This window comes from Apostichopus japonicus, chromosome 13 (genome assembly GCF_037975245.1).
Source record: "Apostichopus japonicus isolate 1M-3 chromosome 13, ASM3797524v1, whole genome shotgun sequence".
In the NCBI taxonomy this organism is placed as follows: Eukaryota; Metazoa; Echinodermata; class Holothuroidea; order Aspidochirotida; family Stichopodidae; genus Apostichopus; species Apostichopus japonicus.
The window spans coordinates 17,517,603-17,537,349 of record NC_092573.1 but is presented as its reverse complement, the minus strand read 5'-3'; the positions used below and the strand labels follow the sequence as shown (position 1 = coordinate 17,537,349).

The 19,747-nt window shown below is 41.0% G+C and overlaps 1 protein-coding gene across 3 annotated transcripts in view; it reads right to left on the bottom strand.

The window, feature by feature from the left end:
• Positions 1-19,747, bottom strand: part of LOC139979184 (uncharacterized) — a 137,405-nt gene that overhangs the window by 3,644 nt on the left and 114,014 nt on the right. For all 3 annotated transcript variants that reach the window (XM_071989921.1, XM_071989920.1, XM_071989922.1), the window contains exon 15: positions 8,679-8,778. In XM_071989921.1, the coding sequence (XP_071846022.1) occupies positions 8,679-8,778 (100 nt within the window). The remainder of the gene's footprint in view (positions 1-8,678; positions 8,779-19,747) is intronic.

Below are 19,747 nucleotides of genomic sequence, written 5' to 3'. Positions count from 1 at the left end.
ATACAATCATTTTCCGTGTTATTACCCTTCCATATTGGTTAGAATTATTGGGGAAGTCGTTACAGCAATACGTTTGAAAATTCACATTGCAAATTATTCTTCTTTCAGTAGGTGCCCGAAAAATTCTCAGCATATTGCCCGAATTTTCACCAACAAAATTGAAAAACACACTGCAAATTATTCTTCTTTCAGTAGGTGCCCGAAAAATTCTCAGCATATTGCCCGAATTTCCACCAACAAAATTGAAAAACACACTGCAAATTATTCTTCTTTCAGTAGGTGCCCGAAAAATTCTCAGCATATTGCCCGAATTTTCACCAACAAAATTGAAAAACACACTGCAAATTATTCTTCTTTCAGTAGGTGCCCGAAAAATTCTCAGCATATTGCCCGAATTTCCACCAACAAAATTGAAAAACACACTGCAAATTATTCTTCTTTCAGTAGGTGCCTGAAAAATTCTCAGCATATTGCCCGAATTTTCACCAACAAAACTGAAAAACACACTGCAAATTATTCTTCTTTCAGTAGGTGCCCGAAAAATTCTCAGCATATTGCCCGAATTTCCACCAACAAAATTGAAAAACACACTGCAAATTATTCTTCTTTGAAGTAGGTGCCCGAAAAATTCTCAGCATATTGCCCGAATTTTCACCAACAAAATTGAAAAACACACTGCAAATTATTCTCTTTCAGTAGGTGCCCGAAAAATTCTCAGCATATTTCCTGAATTTTCACCAACAAACTTGAAAAACACACTGCAAAGTATTCTTTTTTCAGTAGGTGCCTGAAAAATTCTCAGCATATTGCACGAATTTTCACCCCCCCCCCCGTCTCCTACGCCAATGATTATGGCATGTGGAAAAAGACATTTGAATCTGCCATGAAGGGTTTAATGGAATGGCAAATTATCTATGAAACCAAGTTTGCTGCTTGGACGGGTAAATATTTCCTTGAACAAGCAGCATTGCCTCAAACATGTGATTGGGGCAGAATAAATCTATATTTAGATAGTTTGATCCCTTGAGGTCATAGGAAGTATTACAGGGATGAAAACACTGTTGAATTTACATATAAACACGAGAGAGGTTAAAGTAAAAGGAAACTATAGAAATAAATAGTCACCTTCTCAAATTAAATACAATTTAGTCATATATTTCTTTATGTAATGATTTTACAATGCTTAGAAATTTCCGAAATGGAGATGGATTTGCTATCAAACATATCTAACATATTGATGTTCTTATTATGACCTAAACGTGGCACTGGTTTTGCCGCTCGGGCAAAATCCCCTTCTGTGGCAGGGGTGTTTGTGAGATAGCAGGCGACAAAGGAAGACGGAGTCTTCCAGGCCGCCGCCTTCATAATCTCTTCCAGGGGAACCCCCCGGAACCACGCCCTGGATGTGGCGTGGCCTCGGACGTCATGCGCCCAGACGGGTTCCCCAGGCTGCCCCCCCACCTTGGCCTTGGGCGTTACGGTGGGGTGGGCATCCCTAGGGCCGTTTACCGCGCCCGCGGTTTCCGCGGCTTCCGCGGTATTGCGGGCAGTACGGCCTGTGTTCGGGCCGCGAAGGAGCAGATTGTTGCTGTGTTCGCGGGGCGCCCCGACTCTGACTGTAGCTGGATCTTGGCTGCTTAAAGCGGCTACCTTGTCGTGAGTCATAATGTGGGCGCGAGGATGAGGCCGAGCGGGACATGTGTTCGTCTGCCTCCCTCAGAGATTTCATTCTCTCTGCCTCCTCCCGGAGTTTCTCATCGAACTTGCCGCCGAAGAGGTCACTGCCCAGGATTGGTAAGTTGCGGAACCCGTCCGCCGTGGATCTGAACGACCAATTCAGGGAGTTCAAAACCAGGTCCCGGCGTGTCAAGGTGGCCTTAACCGAGATGCGGGCGAACTGGTCTAATACCATCCTGGAAACGGGTCCCAGGAGGGCAATGATGGCGGCGGTATCTTTACGGGAGATACCCGATGCCTGGGCCTGTTGGAACGACCTGTTCAATAGCTCGGCGAAAAGCAATAAGGCCGACGAGTACTTCATCCCTGCGCGGGAGGCCCTATCTACGTCAAACAAGGAGGATTCTAGGGTCTGTGCACCCTTCTCCCTGAACTTGTCTTTGCCGTCTAAGGCACCCGCCGACCGAAGTCTCTCCTTCACTTGAGGCGGGATGTGGGGTGGTGTGAAAAGACTTTCCCAGTCTTCGTCGCCCACGTGGAAAGTGCGATGGGCTGATCGCTGGAAGGCTGTCCAGCGTTTCGCCTGTGTCACTGCCTCGAACCGCTCTCTACATTCCACATCCACCGGGATGGAGGCTCGAGGCTTTTGGGCGGCAGCGTTCAATGTGAGTTTGGATGCCGGCCCCTCCGCCGAAATTTCTGTACCCCGTAGGGGTTCTTCATCATCCGCCTCGGAATCTCCACTGAGGAGGCGGACACTAGCTGCGATCGACAGAGCGTCGTCAGATCTGGAGGAGACGTCGTCCCAGGGATCCACCTGGGCCTCCTCAGGGGCGTGATCGTCCGTAACCGGTGCTGGCGGTGGCGCCGGTTGTGGTGGAATGGACGGAGCCCCTTGTTGTTCCGGGTCCTGCTGACTCGGCTTTTGTAACAATTGTCCCAGGAGGTCTTTGACCTGGGAAAGGAGAGCCAGCCCCGAGTCTGGGGACTGTCTCTTGCGTTTCTTGGCTCTGTGTCGCCCAGAAGAATGTCCACTCGAGGACGAGGGCGACGAGCCAGACCTCGACCTGCGTCGAGGTCGCCGGTGTCTTTCCCGGCTCCTACCGCGGCTACGGCTGTGGGTACGGCTTCTACTTCGGCTTTGGCGCCGTTCCGTACTTTCCGGGGAGAACCCCGAGAAATCTCTCCGGTTGTGGTCCCACGACCCCGGCGTAGAAGTAAATAAGTCCGCCACCGCTTGTCTTCGGGGGCTTCTGGACTCCACATGGCCTGATGTGGACGGACCCTCTTGGGGCCGCGGCCGTGGCTGTGCCGACGCCGCATGGGAATTAGCTCCATCTAGTATGGATACCCGTTCTTGAGGAGGGTTTGAGCCATCTCGTATGGCGCCCTCCGTTCCCCCATGTTTAGGGCTTATGCCATCTCGAATGGCCGCCTGGGGTTCCTTCGCCGGCGGTTTCTTCTTCCCCTGCTTTGAGGAAGCCGCCTTCTTTCTTTTCTCCGTGGCTTTATCCGCCAGCCAGGTACCGATCAAATCCCAGCGCTCCTGGGTCCAGTCCTGGCAAATGGAGCAAGTCTGTTTGCTCCCGCATGGGCGACACTTCGGGCACAAATCGTGTTTGTCCCATGCTTTGAACGGACGGAACTGCTTACAAGAACGGCAGTTTTCCATCCTCTGAAAAATCTCGAAAATTTTTTTTTGTTGAAAAATTTTGAGAAATCCCCGAAACTCGAAGCTGTGAAACTAAAAATAGAAACAGCACGGAAACCAAATGAAATTCGTATCTAGACCAGTACAAAATATAAACAAGGCAGTAACTTTACTGCAAAATGATAACGTACACGATTGCTGTACGAAAACAGTATGAAAGAACTAAACAAAGCAGTTACTTGACTGTAAAGTGTGACCACGTACACGACTGCTGTATGTGAAAGTAAACAAACGCTAGGATAACGCTACACTAAAGTGCGGGCCTAGCCACGCTACGTGAACCACGTTCACGAGGTAAACAAAAAAACGTTCGAAAATCACGAAAGAAAAAACGTTTTAAAGACAAGAAGCAGTTCAAACGTGCAGGACGTTGAACAGATGAAAAAGAATTACAAAAACAACGATAATATTTAGACAAAGTAATTGAAATCTTAGGATTTAGTAAGAGCAATAAGAGAGCGATACTTGCGCAAAAGGCTGGCAATTACGGAAGGGAGATGGCCACACTCACACACAGACAATTGCCAGATGCTAGAGCGAGGTTAATACGGTAATGCATACTGTAGGTTATATGAGGTGAGGAAGTGCGCGCTGTGAATTAGTTGGTCTAAACTTGGCTTTCCCTTTATGTATTCCTCATTTGATCTCTATCCAATGATAATAGTTGGTGTAAACTTGGCTTTCCCTTTATTCATTCCTCATTTGATCTCTATCCAATGATTATATGTAGTTGGTCTAAACTTGGCTTTCCCTTTATGTATTCCTCATTTGATCTCTATCCAATGATAACAGTTGGTAAAAACTTGGCTTTCCCTATATTCATTCCTCATTTGATCTCTATCCAATGATTATATATGTACAGTAGTTGGTCTAAACTTGGCTTTCCCTTTATTTATTCCTCTTTTGATCTCTATCCATTGATTATACCTGTATGTAGTTGGTCTAAACTTGGCTTTTCCTTTATGTATTCCTCATTTGATCTCTATCCAATGATAACAGTTGGTATAAACTTGGCTTTCCCTTTATTCATTCCTCATTTGATCTCCATCCAATGATTATATATAGTTGGTATAAACTTGGCTTTCTCTTTATTCATTCCTCATTTGATCTCTATCCAATGATTATATGTAGTTGGTATAAACTTGGCTTTCTCTTTATTCATTCCTCATTTGATCTCTATCCAATGATTATATATACAGTAGTTGGTATAAACTTGGCTTTCTCTTTATTCATTCCTCATTTGATCTCTATCCAATGATAACAGTTGGTATAAACTTGGCTTTCCCTTTATTCATTCCTCATTTGATCTCCATCCAATGATTATATATAGTTGGTATAAACTTGGCTTTCTCTTTATTCATTCCTCATTTGATCTCTATCCAATGATTATATGTAGTTGGTATAAACTTGGCTTTCTCTTTATTCATTCCTCATTTGATCTCTATCCAATGATTATACCTGTATGTAGTTGGTCTTAACTTGGCTTTCCCTTTATGTATTCCTCATTTGATCTCTATCCAATGATAACAGTTGGTAAAAACTTGGCTTTCCCTTTATGTATTCCTCATTTGATCTCTATCCAATGATTATACCTGTATGTAGTTGGTCTAAACTTGGCTTTCCCTTTATGTATTCCTCATTTGATCTCTATCCAATGATAATAGTTGGTATAAACTTGGCTTTCCCTTTATGTATTCCTCATTTGATCTCTATCCAATGATAATAGTTGGTATAAACTTGGCTTTCTCTGTATTCATTCCTCATTTGATCTCTATCCAATGATTATATGTAGTTGGTATAAACTTGGCTTTCTCTTTATTCATTCCTCATTTGATCTCTAACCAATGATTATATATAGTTGGTATAAACTTGGCTTTCTCTTTATTCATTCCTCATTTGATCTCTATCCAATGATTATATGTAGTTGGTATAAACTTGGCTTTCTCTTTATTCATTCCTCATTTGATCTCTATCCAATGATTATATGTAGTTGGTATAAACTTGGCTTTCTCTTTATTCATTCCTCATTTGATCTCTATCCAATGATAATATGTAGTTGGTATAAACTTGGCTTTCCCTTTATTTATTCCTCATTTGATCTCTATCCAATGATAATAGTTGGTATAAACTTGGCTTTCCCTTTATTCATTCCTCATTTGATCTCTATCCAATGATTATATATAGTTGGTATAAACTTGGCTTTCTCTTTATTCATTCCTCATTTGATCTCTATCCAATGATTATACCTGTATGTAGTTGGTCTAAACTTGGCTTTCCCTTTATGTATTCCTCATTTGATCTCTATCCAATGATAACAGTTGGTAAAAACTTGGCTTTCCCTATATTCATTCCTCATTTGATCTCTATCCAATGATAATATGTAGTTGGTCTAAACTTGGCTTTCCCTTTTTTTATTCCTCTTTTGATCTCTATCCAATGATAATAGTTGGTATAAACTTGGCTTTATCTTTATTCATTCCTCTTTTGATCTCTATCCAATGATAATAGTTGGTCTAAACTTGGCATTCCCTTTATTCATTCCTCATTTGATCTCTATCCAATGATAACAGTTGGTGTAAACTTGGCTTTCCCTATATTCATTCCTCATTTGATCTCTATCCAATGATTATATGTAGTTGGTCTAAACTTGGCTTTCCCTTTATTCATTCCTCATTTGATCTCTATCCAATGATAATAGTTGGTCTAAACTTGGCTTTCCCTTTATTTATTCCTCATTTGATCTCTATCCAATGATAATAGTTGGTATAAACTTGGCTTTCTCTTTATTCATTCCTCATTTGATCTCTATCCAATGATTATATATAGTTGGTATAAACTTGGCTTTCTCTTTATTCATTCCTCATTTGATCTCTATCCAATGATTATATGTAGTTGGTCTAAACTTGGCTTTCCCTTTATGTATTCCTCATTTGATCTCTATCCAATGATAACAGTTGGTGTAAACTTGGCTTTCCCTATATTCATTCCTCATTTGATCTCTATCCAATGATTATATGTAGTTGGTCTAAACTTGGCTTTCCCTTTATTCATTCCTCATTTGATCTCTATCCAATGATAATAGTTGGTCTTAACTTGGCTTTCCCTTTATTCATTCCACATTTGTTATCACATTAAACATCACACGCTGAAGCAGAGGATAATTCTGTGAACTGGCTTCGAAAGAAATTAGTAGCATGTAGCTTCCCTTGTTCTCTACTCACAATGGTGATTGGTGGGTTTGTTTTCTCATCATACATATTTATAAACATGAACCAACATGAACTAACTCATCTTTTTCAAGACTGAAAGAGACGTCTTAATCAAGATGTGGGATCTCAAAATAAATTGGTAAAACAATGTACCCCATCCACTAGTGTGATGGATGGCATTCCTTCTGCTCCCCAAACCCCACGTCATCATGTGTACTTACTCCGAGCTTTTTTCTGCTCCCCCACCTCTCCCCCACGTCATCATGTGTACTAGCTCCAAACTTTCTTCTGCTCCAACACCTCTCCCCCACGTCATCATGTGTACTAGCTCCAAACTTTTCTTCTACTCCCCACCTTTCCCCCACATCATGTGTACTTGCTCCAAACTTTCTTCTGCTCCCCAACCTCTCCCCCACATCATCATGTGTACTTACTCCAAACTTTTCTTCTGCTCCCCCACCTCTCCCCCACGTCATGTTTACTTGCTCCAAACTTTCTTCTGCTCCCCCACCTCTCCCCCACATCATTATGTGTACTAGCTCCAAACTTTTCTTCTGCTCCCCCACCTCTCCCCCACGTCATGTGTACTTGCTCCAAACTTTCTTCTGCTCCCCCACCTCTCCCCCACATCATCATGTGTACTTACTCCGAGCTTTCTTCTGCTCCCCAACCTGTCCCCCATGTCATCATGTGTACTAGCTCCAAACTTTTCTTCTGCTCCCCCACCTCTCCCCCACGTCATCATGTGTACTAGCTCCAAACTTTTCTTCTGCTCCCCACCTCTCCCCCACGTCATGTGTACTTGCTCCAAACTTTCTTCTGCTCCCCCACCTCTCCCCCACGTCATGTGTACTTACTCCAAACTTTCTTCTGCTCCCCCATCTCTCCCCCACGTCATCATGTGTACTTACTCCGAGCTTTCTTCTGCTCCCCAACCTCTCCCCCACGTCATCATGTGTACTAGCTCCAAACTTTTCTTCTGCTCCCCCACCTCTCCCCCACATCATTATGTGTACTAGCTCCAAACTTTTCTTCTGCTCCCCCACCTCTCCCCCATGTCATCATGTGTACTAGCTCCAAACTTTTCTTCTGCTCCCCCACCTCTCCCCCACATCATTATGTGTACTAGCTCCAAACTTTTCTTCTGCTCCCCCACCTCTCCCCCATGTCATCATGTGTACTTGCTCCAAACTTTTCTTCTGCTCCCCCACCTCTCCCCCACATCATTATGTGTACTAGCTCCAAACTTTTCTTCTGCTCCCCCACCTCTCCCCCATGTCATCATGTGTACTTGCTCCAAACTTTTCTTCTGCTCCCCCACCTCTCCCCACGTCACTCCTCTCCATTATCACCCCAACCTTCCTCCCTGTTAAAAGCAGATTGCAAACAGCATATAAAATTTGCATGTTCCACTTCCCAAATTGGGTTGCTTTATAGCAGATATTCTACTTCAACATAAATGCCATGTCAACATTGCATATCTGCAGAGGTACATGTACATATATCAACCTTTAGGCCACACGTTTCAAAATCCTAAACACTGCAAAATGCTCTGAGGGTGTGAATTTGGCCCAAAGATTAAGATAAGCAATCAACTGCAGTCACCATAATATCCTTTTAAATCTTGCAGTCTGGAAGGTTACCCCCCTCCCCTACCCCCTGATCTAGGCTTGTATTGTACAATGTCCATTATGAATGTCTTTCTTTGCACGAACATATCGACAACTTGGCAAGAGATGCGATCACAAACTTGCAGAAATCGTTAAGACCTGTTTAATCGTTAAGAGTCTTTCCTCCTCCTCAAACTATTAGTAATTTATGATATATCTGCAATGTAAACATGACATGCTGAGGTAAGCATCCTACATGATCATAAATCTACCCAAAACATTAACTCATCTGAAGATACGCAATCTAGTTGGTCACTCATATCGAGTGATGTAAAACCATACTGCATGATCTATTAATAGCTATGAAGAAAAGAGAGGTGTAAACAACAGATGCCAAAATGAAACGACATTATAACGTCTGGATAAGACAGTTGACTCAAGTTATTCTGGCTGTAACTGTAAGGTACTCACCAAGTTCTGAAGTTGGTTGACAAGTTTCTCTTGCAATTGGCTGATTTTTTCATGGTTATGTTGATGGTGAGACAAGAAAACATTACCCAAACCACTGAGTCTGCAAGTAAACAGTGAAACATGAAGCTTATTATTGCTTCTTACTTTTGGTGTGAATATGGGAGCTTCTTTCCCTATTTTTAAATTAAAAATGCCAAAATACACATTCCTTCTTCATTAAAAGGGAGTCACAAACTCAAATATCATTATTGGTCTATGGTAATAACAAAATTCATTCCCAAACAGAAGAAAACAACTGAATTCCCATTTGGGAGATACCAGAGGTTTTATAATGTTCCTTCACACACGAGGCTGACAACTTGAGCCACGTGTGTTGCAATGTTTAATTTTTTTCTTGGCTTCATATTTGCATAATAGCAATCCACTTAACATTAAACTTAACCTTTGTGTGTCATCATCATCATCATCATCATCTTATGGAACGGTTCATCTTTTAATTGTTGCTTTATGTATGGGCAGTTCAAGAGGATGTAATACTAATGTGTCATAGCAAATGGAAATCATTTATGACACTGATCTTTTGGAGGTCCATCTGAGTGGATGCTTCTCAAATGCAGTAACACTATTTCTGGCACATGGTGGGGGGGGGGGAGGGGCATGTATTCTTTCATGGTTTTGTTCTTGTAATCTTTTGTTTCTTTTGGTCACCAAGCTGTGTTTGGTTTTGCATCAGGGAAGTATTATTTAGGGATTATTGCAGAATGGACATGTTTCAAAGGTTACCTTCCCTACACAGAAATGGCCGATATCTCAAAGGTTACATGGAGCTGGAAAGGTTACAGGAGCTGTTCACAGAGACGGCATCTTTTGGCTCAGTTAACTACAAAGAAACGGCCCTGGTGCATACTCTACCAGAGCTATTTACAGAGGCGGCATGAAACATATTTCAAAGGTTATATGAAACATATTTCAAGGTTAAGTTAACTACAAAGAAACGGCCACTGTGCATACTCTACCAGGGCTGTTTACAAAGGCAGTATGTAACATATTTCAAAGGTTAAGTTAACTACAAAGAAATGGCCACTGTGCATACTCTACCAGGGCTGTTTACAAAGGCAGTAAAATTCCCAGCGATATTCTACCGGTGACCTATTTAATAGAAAATCATTTGTTTATTTGGGACAGATTGTTAAATGAGAGACAGATCAATTCCATATCTGCAGTTTAAGTCCCAGTAGAACCTTTTTATTTTCTATTCTCTGGGGTAGTTGGAAGTATTAAAGTAACAAACCAAGTTAAAAGAGGAAACCGAAATGGTGTAATGGATAGATTCTTTGTTTGTAAGTGATTGGACATTCCCAAACAGCTCAGTTTAAGCCCCAAGTGTGGAAGTCTGGCAAAAGGAGCTTGCCCGCACCCCTCTAATTGACACGGTTCCCACATAGCCTAGGTGAGTCCAAACAACTGGATCTTTAAATATTTGAAAAGCATGCAACATCAGTGACCAATCTAATGGAATTGTGGTAAAAAAAAATTTTCAACCATAAGGTCCCTGGTTCAATCCCAACATCTGCTTATCTTTTTAATTCCTCAAAGGAAGAGAAATGAAAGTAATATGGGAAAGAAATGGAAAGAAATGCAGGGAAAGAAAAAGGAGCACGGTAGGAGTATCTAGACGACTACGACAATAGGCAGGAGTGGCTAGACGACTACAACAATAGGCAGGAGTGGCTAGACCACTACGGCAATAGGCAGGAGTGGCTAGACGACTACGACAATAGGCAGGAGTAGCTAGACGATTACGACAATGGGCAGGAGTATCTAGACGACTACAACAATAGGCAGGAGTGGCTAGACAACTACGACAATAGGCAGGAGTAGCTAGACGACTACAACAATAGGTAGGAGTAGCTAGACGACTACAACAATAGGCAGGAGTGGCTAGACCACTACGGCAATAGGCAGGAGAGGTTAGACCACTACGACAATATGCAGGAGTGGCTAGACGATTACGACAATGGGCAGGAGTGGCTAGACGACTACGACAATAGGCAGGAGTGGCTAGACAACTACGACAATAGGCAGGAGTGGCCAGACCACTACGACAATAGGCAGGAGGGGTTAGACCACTACGACAATATGCAGGAGTGGCTAGACGATTACGACAATGGGCAGGAGTGGCTAGACCGACTACGACAATAGGCAGGAGTGGCTAGACAACTACGACAATAGGCAGGAGTGGCTATACGACTATTACAATAGACAGGTGTGGCTAGACGACTACTACAATAGGCAGGAGTGGCTAGACGACTACAACAATAGGCAGGAGTGGCTAGACCACTACGGCAATAGGCAGGAGAGGTTAGACCACTACGACAATATGCAGGAGTGGCTAGATGATTACGACAATGGGCAGGAGTGGCTAGACGACTACGACAATAGGCAGGAGTGGCTAGACAACTACGACAATAGGCAGGAGTGGCCAGACCACTACGACAATAGGCAGGAGGGGTTAGACCACTACGACAATATGCAGGAGTGGCTAGACGATTACGACAATGGGCAGGAGTGGCTAGACCGACTACGACAATAGGCAGGAGTGGCTAGACAACTACGACAATAGGCAGGAGTGGCTATACGACTATTACAATAGGCAGGTGTGGCTAGACGACTACTACAATAGGCAGGAGTGGCTAGACGATTACGACAATGGGCAGGAGTGGCTAGACCACTACGACAATATGCAGGAGTGGCTAGACGATTACGACAATGGGCAGGAGTGGCTAGACGACTACGACAATAGGCAGGAGTGGCTAGACAACTACGACAATAGGCAGGAGTGGCCAGACCACTACGACAATAGGCAGGAGGGGTTAGACCACTACGACAATATGCAGGAGTGGCTAGACGATTACGACAATGGGCAGGAGTGGCTAGACCGACTACGACAATAGGCAGGAGTGGCTAGACAACTACGACAATAGGCAGGAGTGGCTATACGACTATTACAATAGGCAGGTGTGGCTAGACGACTACTACAATAGGCAGGAGTGGCTAGACGATTACGACAATGGGCAGGAGTGGCTAGACCGACTATGACAATAGGCAGGAGTGGCTAGACAACTACGACAATAGGCAGGAGTGGCTAGACGACTACTACAATAGGCAGGAGTGGCTAGACGACTACGACAATAGGCAGGAGTGGCTAGACCACTACTACAATAGGCAGGAGTGGCTAGACGGCTACGACAATAGGCAGGAGTGGCTAGACGATTACAACAATAGGCAGGAGTGGCTTGACGACTACGACAAAAGGCAGGAGTAGCTAGACGACTAAAACATTATAGATATTTGGAAACCTCTACAGTAACTACTGTACATCTATTTTCATTTAAACTGCATCCTCCTTGTTTTGATTTGATAGATTTTGGTTTCAAGAATCTAAGAGTATGGCTGCACCAGACTTACAGTAGTTTCAAAGCTTTATATTTTCATGCCTTACTTCTTGCCTTACTCTAGAGTAGTGTTCAACCGATTATGCATAACAGAAAAAACCGATTACCGATTATTTTTTTCATAATCGTACTGATTCCGATTCCGATTATTTGAAAATGAGAAAATATCCCGTATATACGAAATCGGCAATAAAGTTTGACAGAAACAATTATTGTTGTGATTTCCCCCTGCTTTCATTTGCTTCGTTGTTATACAAGGCTCTAAGGTATCATTTTGTATGTACCAAATTACCTCTGGAGTTTCTCGGAAAGAAAAAGAAGTTTTTTTTTTTTTTTAATATCCAAAATACGGAAATATGACATCCTACCTAGTCAGCACTGTGCTAAGCGAATGGCCTAACCACCTCGACGTGAATGTCACCTGTTAATGGCTTGAAATGGGCTAAGAATAGTTTCTCAAACTATCCATCTCAAAAAGTATCTCAGACAAACCATCCATCTTCAATCTTTACCAAAGTGTAAATTTTAATGACATATTGCCTTCATTCCGACATTATTTTGTACTTATTTTCAGTATTATACCGTTTATGAACAAATAGAAATGTTACGAACTTGAAGTTAAACAAACCTATTCGTTACCTATTTAACTCCATTCAGGTTAAATTAGAAAATGTAAGCTTAGGCCAATCAAACTGAAAAGCAAATTGTACCATCGTAACTTGTTTAAAATTACTCTAAAATGTAATACCAGATTGATGTAAAGAAATAATAACAACTAGAAACTACTCCAATGTAAAATATAACATTCCCTCTTTAAGACATATCACTTACAGTACCTTCCAAACAAATTGAAAGTTGTAAAGTAAGCTACGCATTTTTTTTTTTGCAAACCGATGGTTAGGCTACATTTCCCATTGACTTAGTGTGGTTGTTAGGCTAACATGTGGTCGAAGATTGCAGTTTCCGTGGATATTTTTATTTTTTATTTGCGACACAACTAGAGCGAATAAACAGATGGCAAGGTTATATTTCCATGCAGTTGACTTAGTGTGAAGTAAGGCTACCATGTGGTCGGAGATTTGTGAGGATTTTAGGTTATTTTCGCTGGTACTGAAATTGCTTCGTGCAGGCCGTAATTTGCCACGGGAACTCCCCGGTGATTGTGCGCGACACCCCGCACTGCTTCAAATTTGATGCGGGATGTGAAAACTGTTTGCGCGATTCGCGCTGCAACTGCAATTCCTAGCTAAAGCAAACGCATGTCACAATTAATTTTACACAGACACCTGATATAACGAGGGCGATTTTCTTATATTTCTTTTTAGCACTCGTAATTGTGCTTTAGGAGGGCTTTTTATCACTTGCGAGGGCGAATCGCCCATCGCCCCGCTTATATCCGACCCTGTCGAGCACATTTGTTAATTCGCAAAATTGGTATTGCTGCTATGCTTAATGTGCCAAGAAATTTGAAGTCACTAACCACGGGGGTAGCAAAATGCAAAATCGGCGACCCTGGCAGCGTAAATTGATGAAAGCATACACTGTGAAAGACGTATAAAGGGTGTCTTATTTTAATATTTCTTAGTAAAAGAACTTGCCTAATACATCAGTTGATATTTTCAACTTCCATATGTTTTTGAATAATGATATTTACACCTTCCGTATGTTTTTGAATAATCGGTATGACATAACTGGTATTCCACGTAATTTTTACCGATTCCGATTATGTTCCGATTATGCAATATTCGTACCGATTCCGATTAGGTTAATCGGTTGAACACTAGAGAGATCAAACATGATGCTAACCGACTCGAAATCATTTGTGATTCCTAATCCCGGATCTCGAAAGAGATACTTTGAACAGACTTTATGTCACCAATGTCAAAATATGTCACCAAAAACAGAACTACTATTGTTCGATACAGGTGACAAACGCCTACAGTGGAATTACGACCTTCCTTACTGGTTTCGAACCTCTGGACATACAATCAGCGCTCATAGCCTAGTGGTTAGGGTGTCCGCGTACAGAGCGGGAGGCCCGGGTTCGAATCCCGGTGGAGGCTGGAAGTTTTTTCACTGTTCTTGATTTTTCCAACTCATTACGATTTTCAATTATATATATATATATATAGACTATATATAAAAGCAAACCAACTGTAAAGCTGCTACCCAAACAAATAGATCAAGTTATCCACTGTCAAATACTCTCTTCAAGTCATTGACATATTTATGACCCAACTTTATGAAAAACAAACATATTCTTCCTGGTATGTATGAAATTCAGCTCTCTCAACCCGCTGACTTTCATCGGGTGTAAAAGTACCTTTTGACTTCTAAGTCAAATTAATTTCACATATGCTTTACAGTAATACATAACAAAATGGTAAGAAACTGGTATACTACACATATGATGGCCTCTAGCATAAAAACACTAGAATGTTTATCAAAGCTGGTGACCAATAGAAAAAGAGAAGGCGAAAAGAGAGAGAGAGAACAAATAAATCTAAAACCCGGAACATGGAGGAAAAAAAGAAAGATATATATATATTACAAGTATTTGAGTACAAATACAGAACTGTAGTACACACCTCCTCGTTATGAGTACGGGGCTCTAAACTCCAGCAGGAATACTTAAACTTGGAATATCCAGGTTTGTTTTTGTTTGATAAAAAGTGATAGTGATCATTAGATGACTAGTGATTTTCTTTTATTTTTTGGAAAAGATCGTTGCAGGGAACAGAAAATTGACTGTACTTTTAAGTTAGTGCTGAGATTTCTTCTATTTGATTACAATCAGTAGTCGACGCTTACAAATTACCGTAAAAAGCCAAGAATGTAGACTAGATTCGCAGAATGCCCCGAGTACAGTACAAATGAGGATGAGTACCCTGAGTACTTCAGGTAACTATGGTAGAAGTATGAGTACAGACATAGGTGTATGAGGCGGGGGGGGGGGCTGTAGCCCCCCAACCAAAGTTTTTTGTGAAAATTCGGGCAATATGCTGAGAATTTTTCGGGCACCTTCTGAAAGAAGAATAATTTGCAGTGTGTTTTTCAATTTTTTTTGGTGAAAATTCGGCAATATGCTGAGAATTTTTTGGGCACCTACTTCAAAGAAGAATAATTTGCAATGTGTTTTTCAATGGTTAAACTTATATTATTATTATCATTATTGTTGTAACGACTTCCCCAATAATTCTAACCAATATGAAAGGGTAATAACACGGAAAATGATTGTATGTTATTGGCATGTGATGTAATAACCGATGAATGCCTATATGATATGCATGTTGAACGCGCGCGGAACGCGCCAACAATTTTGGTTATATTTTTCGGGCAAGCTGTTACTGCCCCTCCAAATCGAATTAGGCTCCTATGAGTACAGATTCCAGGACAGACTCACTACAATTCAGTATGTTAGGTATGGGAAACTGAAGCGAAATTGTGTGCATGTGGGCATGTTAATATATCATATACAAATTCCAACGGTATACAAATGTTTATACTGTTCTCACACACTAATTTGATTAGTCAAATTTCTCATACCCTTATTATCCCCATTTCTTTGTGTGTACATGTCTGGTGGGGGAGGAGGGTGGTATAGCTGTAAGGATATGTGTCACCGGAGTGGAGGGGAGGGGGGGGGGGGTTGGCTCTCTCTTGTCCTCCAGGTCTCACTTTTTTCACTTAAACCAGAAAGTCATTTTTGCTCTTCAATTGGTTTTCCATTGCTTTATTGCAGGGAAGAAATTTGGATAGAAGGAAACATAAGACATTTGACCTAGGGGCACTTGTCCTCTAGGACTTGACCTGCCTCACTACAGTCTGTGGACACATGTCTCAATGTGTCTTGCTCGTGGACACCAACAATACATACCAACAATACAGCAACAATTATAAAACTTATAAGCAGTTTGCTAACAAATGTAGCCTAATTTGCATATAAAACTCTGTGCAAGAGATCTTTCCTTAATGATTCAACTAATCAGTAGTACCTATTTGCAACATCTCTTTGAGACAAATAATACTTTGACATTTGCTGACCTCCTGCAGCTCTTTAAAGGAAGCTCTAGCTCTTACTGCTTATGACATCTTTCCATTTTACCAATATTCTCTACAGAACATTTGAGGGTATAACTATAAAGACAATTAATTCCTCCCCATTTTCTCTTAGTTTTTTGGAGACATTAACAAATGAAGCAATGTTTGTAATTTTACACCATGTTAATCAAAAGTGGGATTATTTGCTCAATTTATCTTCTGGTTATTTCCATATAACAGCTATGTTTGATTCACATGACAGCCTGTAACCATGGATACATGGTATAAAAAGCAGGTAGTCTGTGTTTGCATCAAAATATATTTCCCTCCACAAATCTACATAGACAAGTCATATAAATTGCAAACAAACAGGATAAATGGGTATGAAATTTGGGGTTCATACTTTTTCAAAGATGAAATATCCTTTCCAAGTAGACCTGCCTAGCCTACTTTGCATATAAGAATATGGGCAGATAAATTATGATTATCAGTGATTGACATCTAAGAAATAGTAGCTAGTATTTCATATCTTCAAATCAAAACCATTTCTTGCTGTTTTTTTAGCCCTCAAAATCTTTTTGATATGGAGAGTCGGTCAAGCTAGACCTATACATACGACTTGTGTAAGAAGATTTCAAATAAAATTGATCAGGTGTAACGACAGACTCTTGAAAAGATTCTTGAAAAGATAAGATACTTCTGGTCTTTGCCACAGGTTTACAACAGTAGTTTGCAACTGTACTGTTCAAGAAAAACTGTTATTCCTTTAAAGAATCGATGATAAAACCAGAAATCCATTAAACCTCTGTAACAAAAGATAAAGACTAAGAGCGTTTAGAGGATAATACAGCAGAGAACCTGGGAAAGACATGACTTTTAAAAGGAATTTACAGTGTATTAGTATACATGTCATTATCATACGATACACAGTCTGTCCTGGACATGGGTAAACTAATCATCTCTCTCTCTGTATATAGTATACATGTCATTATCGGACGATACACAGTCTGTCCTGAACATGGGTCAACTAATCATCTCTCTCTCTGTATATAGTACACATGTCATTATCGGACGATACACAGTCTGTCCTGGACATGGGTAAACTAATCATCTCTCTCTCTGTATATAGTGTACATGTCATTATCGGACGATACACAGTCTGTCCTGGACATGGGTCAACCAATCATCTCTCTCTCTGTATATAGTATACATGTCATTATCGGACGATACACAGTCTGTCCTGAACATGGGTCAACCAATCATCTCTCTCTCTGTATATAGTATACATGTCATTATCGGACGAAACACAGTCTGTCCTGGACATGGGTAAACCAATCATCTCTCTCTCTGTATATAGTACACATGTCATTATCGGACGATACACAGTCTGTCCTGGACATGGGTCAACCAATCATCTCTCTCTCTGTATATAGTACACATGTCATTATCGGACGATACACAGTCTGTCCTGGACATGGGTAAACTAATCATCTCTCTCTCTGTATATAGTATACATGTCATTATCGTACGATACACAGTCTGTCCCGGACATGGGTAAACTAATCATCTCTCTCTCTGTATATAGCATACATGTCATTATCGGACGATACACAGTCTGTCCTGGACATGGGTCAACCAATCATCTCTCTCTCTGTATATAGTATATACATGTCATTATGGTACGACTATTCATCTCTCTCTCTCTCTGTATATAGTATACATGTTATTAGTGGATGATACACAGTCAGATACATATAATTGAAATTGTAATGAGTTGGAAAATCAAGAACAGTGAAAAAACTTCCAGCCTCCACCGGGGTTCGAACCCGGGCCTCCTGCTTTATATGCTGACACCCTAACCACTAGGCTATCGAGGCTGATTGTATGTCCAGAAGTTCGAAACCAGTAAGGAAGGTTGTTATTCCACTGTAGGCGTTCGTCACCTGTATCGAACAATACTAGTTGTTTTGGTGACATATTTTGCCTTACTCTAGATCAAACATGATTCTAACCAACTCGAAATCATTTGTGATTCCTAAAGCCGGATCTCGAAAGAGTTAATTTGAACAGACTTTATTTTAATGAAATGGAGGTAAACGACAAAGGCAATTGAATATATATATAATTGAAATTGTAATGAGTTGGAAAATCAAGAACAGTGAAAACACTTCCAGCCTCCACTGGGGTTCGAACCCTGGCCTCCCGCTTTATATGCGGACACCCTAACCACTAGGCTATGGATGCTGATTGTATGTAGGCGTTTGTCACCTGTATCGAACAGTACTAGTTTTGTTTTGGCGACATATATATTATATAGGTGAGAATTAGTTGAGATTAGTAGAACACTAGAAGTTGTTACACAGAGTTTCACACATTTGAGTGATCATCAGACAACTGGTAGTTTCATGTTGTACTCCTGAAATATATAACCCAGGCAAGTAGACTGAGTCATACTGTATGTATGTATATATACCCATCATAACCACTATTTCATTCATCTCTAACCAATAAACCCTAGGTATTCAATAAACATAGGTTCTTAACAATATTCCTTCTCAAAAGTGTTGACTCATGTAAGACATATCTGACAATGACATCACACTGAGCAAAGATGTTAAAATGTAATGTCATTGAAGATTTGATAAATGCATTTTAGATGTGTGACTTAGAAATGTTGAGTAATGAATCAAAATGCATTCAGCATTTACTCATTTAACCTTCATCTCAAGAACACATTAGAATAGGTGTCTTAATTTGATTGATTGCAAGCATAGGCGTAGGAGGCGGGGGGGCTGGGGGGGCTGCAGCCCCCCCAACCAATTTTTTTGGTGAAAATTCGGGCAATAAGCTTAGAATTTTTCGGGCACCTACTGGAAGAATAATAATTTGCAATGTGTTTTTCATTTTTTTTTGGTGAAAATTCGGCAATATGCTGAGAATTATTCGGGCATCTACTGAAAGAATAATAATTTGCAATGTGTTTTTCAATATTTCGGTGAAAATTCGGGCAATATGCTGAGAATTTTTGTCGGGCACCTACTGAAAGAATAATAATTTGCAATGTGTTTTTCAATATTCTGGTGAAAATTCGGGCAATATGCTGAGAATTATTCGGGCATCTACTGAAAGAATAATAATTTGCAATGTGTTTTTCAATATTTTGGTGAAAATTCGAGAATAAGAATTTTTTCGGGCACCTACTGAAAGAATAATAATTTGCATTTTTTGCACAATTTTTTTCGGTGAAAATTTGGGCAATATGCTGAGAACTTTGCGTGCACCTACCAGTGGCGGAGCGTCCATACAGTCAGAGGGGGCGGATGCCCCCCCCCCCCCTGACGGACTCAAATGGACTGCTGGCGCCCTTTCAGCTTTTTACCACTTTTTACTTATTCGCGATTATTGACTTTTTTATTGCGCTCTCAAATACCTATTGACATTTGTCACATTTTGTTGGTGCAATTTTCTGACAAATGGCGATGACACCTATTTATTCTTCGTTTATCTGCAAATTAGCAAGGCCCGGAAAGGGTCATTTCCGGCGATCTAGGGAGTAACTTTACTCAAAAAATT